The following is a 2,629-nucleotide window of genomic DNA, read 5'->3' on the forward strand; positions in this document are numbered from 1 at the left end:
AGGAGTCACTTTGTCACCCAGGATGGAGTGCAGTGGCACAATCATAGCTCACCACAGTCTTGACCTCTTGGGCCCAGATAGTCCTTCAACCTCAGCCTCCCAAGTAACTGAGACTACAGGCACACACCACTATGCCTGGTTAATTTTCTTTTAGATTTTTTTGTAGAGATGAGGTCTTGGTGTGTTGCCCAGGCTGGTCTCAGACTCCTGGGCTCAAGCAATCCTCCTGTCTTGGCCTCCCACCACCCCTGGCATGCTACCATTTTCGGAGCACATACTCTATGCTCTAGCTGTCATTTAACTCCCGCAGGAAGTCTGGGAGATGTATATGCTATTTCCCCATTTTGCAGAAAGCAAAATGGAGGGGAGAAGTAATGCCCTCCCATCACAGCGAATCCTTAGCGAACAGGGATTGGACCCAGCCAGCCCACACACTCAGTACCCGTACACTGCCTGCCTTCTGTCAAATCTCAAGGTCCCTCTGGATAAATTCTCAAACTTGCCAGCCTGAAAGAACTGATAGATTCCTGTTGTCTTGCCTGCACTGTCCCATTTAAGAGGTGGATGAGATCAGTAGTACCAGCAGTATAGCAGATAAAACTCCTGGTCTGTCGTGTGGGCCAGTCAGGCTGCCATCAGCTCCTGCCTTTTCATCTGTGTCCCGGATCCCAGCCGGGTCTCCAAGCAGCCTCTCCTGATCGAGAAAGCATCTGTGTGGTTCTTCAGCATCAAACCTGGCTTCTCCACGTGTGGGAAAGTCTTCTGGCTCTGGAGTTGGGCCTGATCTGTCCCTGCTGTCGTCTCGTCTCTAGGTTGTACGTTGAGACTTGGACACCTGCTGAAGGCAGCGTGTCCCTTGCCTGGGTGTGGGTGACAGGTCACAGGGAAAAGGGAGGGCTGTCCCAGGAAATTTCTTCATAAACCAGTCTATGTTCCTGTCATTTTAGATCGAACACCAGGGGGACAAGCTGGAGATGGCGAGAGAGAAACATCAGGCCTCCCAGAAGGAAAATAAACAGCTGAGTCTGAAGGTGGATGAACTGGAGAGGTTAGAGGCACTTGGTCCCATCTCTGTCCTCTTCCTAGGACCTGAGACTTTCAGCCACTTAGCTGCTTTGCGCTTGGTGTGCAGAAGTGTTGAGGGACTCAAGGCCCTGGAAGGTGCTAGGCAGACCTCAGAGGAAAGGCTGCTTCCATGTCAGTGGTAAGCATTGTGGGATAGAGGAAGGTGGCCTCAGCTTGGTGGGATGCTCTGTAACACTCAACCAGGATCAAACCACCTGCAGGCACCGCCTGTCACAAAAGTCATGCTTGGTCCAGGCAAGCCAACAGGCCCAGGTTGAATGGAGCAGCGTGTGCCCGACAGCAGTGGGGGCCCTCCCCCCTCCTTCTGCTCTTTGCCCAATCACCCGTCCTAAGACCTTTCTGATCTGACTCTTCTCTGTTACTTATGCACTGTTGGAGGCAGTCAGACATGAAGGGTACCCATGGCTTTTGGAATCAGAAGCCCTGACCCCAGGGCCCACCTCCACCACTTAACCTACATGGTGATCGTGAACAAATCTTTTAACTCCTTTGAGCCTCAGTTTTCTCATCTTGAGGAAACCATCAAGGTGGAGGTAATAATCTAGCTTATGGTGGTGTTGTGAGTCTTCAATGAGATGATCCTCGTGGGGCTTAGTACATTACATCATAGAGAAATGCTCACTATAGTTCAGCATATAACTTAGCTGGTGTTATCCCAACTTTATTTTTTGTTTTTTATTTATTTTATTTTATTTTTTGAGTTGGAGTCTCACTCTGTCACCCAGACTGGAGTGCAGTGACCGCTCCCGGCCACCGCAGCCTCGGCCTGCTGGGCTCCCGTGATCCTTCCTTCAGCCTCAGCCTTCCAAGTAGCTGGAACTACAGGCACGCGCTACCACGCCCGGCTCATTTTTTGATTTTTTATTGTAGAGATGAGGTCTTGCCTGCCCAGGTGGGTCTCGAACCCGCGGGCTCAGGCAATCCACTCACCTCAGCCTCCCAAAGGCACGGGATTACAGGCTGAGACACCGAGCCCGGCTGTTTTTTATTTTTTTATTTTTAATTTTTGAGTCAGGGTCTCTGTTGCCCAGGCTGGATGGCAGTGATGTGATGCCAGCTCACAGCAGCCTCAACCTCTTTGGGTTCAAGTGATCCTTCTGCCACAGACTTTCAAGTAGCTGGGACTGCAGGCACATGCCACCATGCCCAGCTAATTTTTTTATTTTTTGGTAAAGACGTGGCCTCACTATGTTGCCCAGGCAGCTGGTCTCAAAACCTGGGCTCATGTGATTCTCCCACCTTGGCCTTCCAAAGTGCTGGGATTACAGATGTGAGCCCCATGCCTGGCCACCCAACTTTAACTCTGAGGAAACAGAGCTCAGAGAAGGGTTAAGTGACTTGCCCGAGGTCATATCACTGATATCTGACAAAGTTGTGACTTAGACCCGAGACTGTCTTCCTTAAGAGCTTATGTAGCTGGGCTCGGTGGCTCAGCCTGTAATCCCACGCTTGGGAGGCTGAGGTGAGTGGATTGCCTGAGCCTGCGGGTTCGAGACCCGCCTGGGCAACTTGGCGAGACCTCATCTCTACAATAAATAAAAAA

At 51.0% G+C, this 2,629-nt stretch overlaps 1 protein-coding gene across 4 annotated transcripts in view; it reads left to right on the forward strand.

Moving 5' to 3' along the window:
* ODF2 (outer dense fiber of sperm tails 2) overlaps window positions 1-2,629 on the forward strand; it is a 48,424-nt gene that overhangs the window by 40,438 nt on the left and 5,357 nt on the right. For all 4 annotated transcript variants that reach the window (XM_021713703.1, XM_021713705.1, XM_021713704.1 and 1 more), the window contains one exon: window positions 948-1,048. In XM_021713703.1, coding sequence (XP_021569378.1) covers window positions 948-1,048 — 101 coding nt within the window. The remainder of the gene's footprint in view (window positions 1-947; window positions 1,049-2,629) is intronic.

The sequence above is a fragment of the Carlito syrichta genome, unplaced genomic scaffold, assembly GCF_000164805.1.
Source record: "Carlito syrichta isolate Samal-C Ts95f unplaced genomic scaffold, Tarsius_syrichta-2.0.1 Scaffold304686, whole genome shotgun sequence".
Taxonomy (NCBI): Eukaryota; Metazoa; Chordata; class Mammalia; order Primates; family Tarsiidae; genus Carlito; species Carlito syrichta.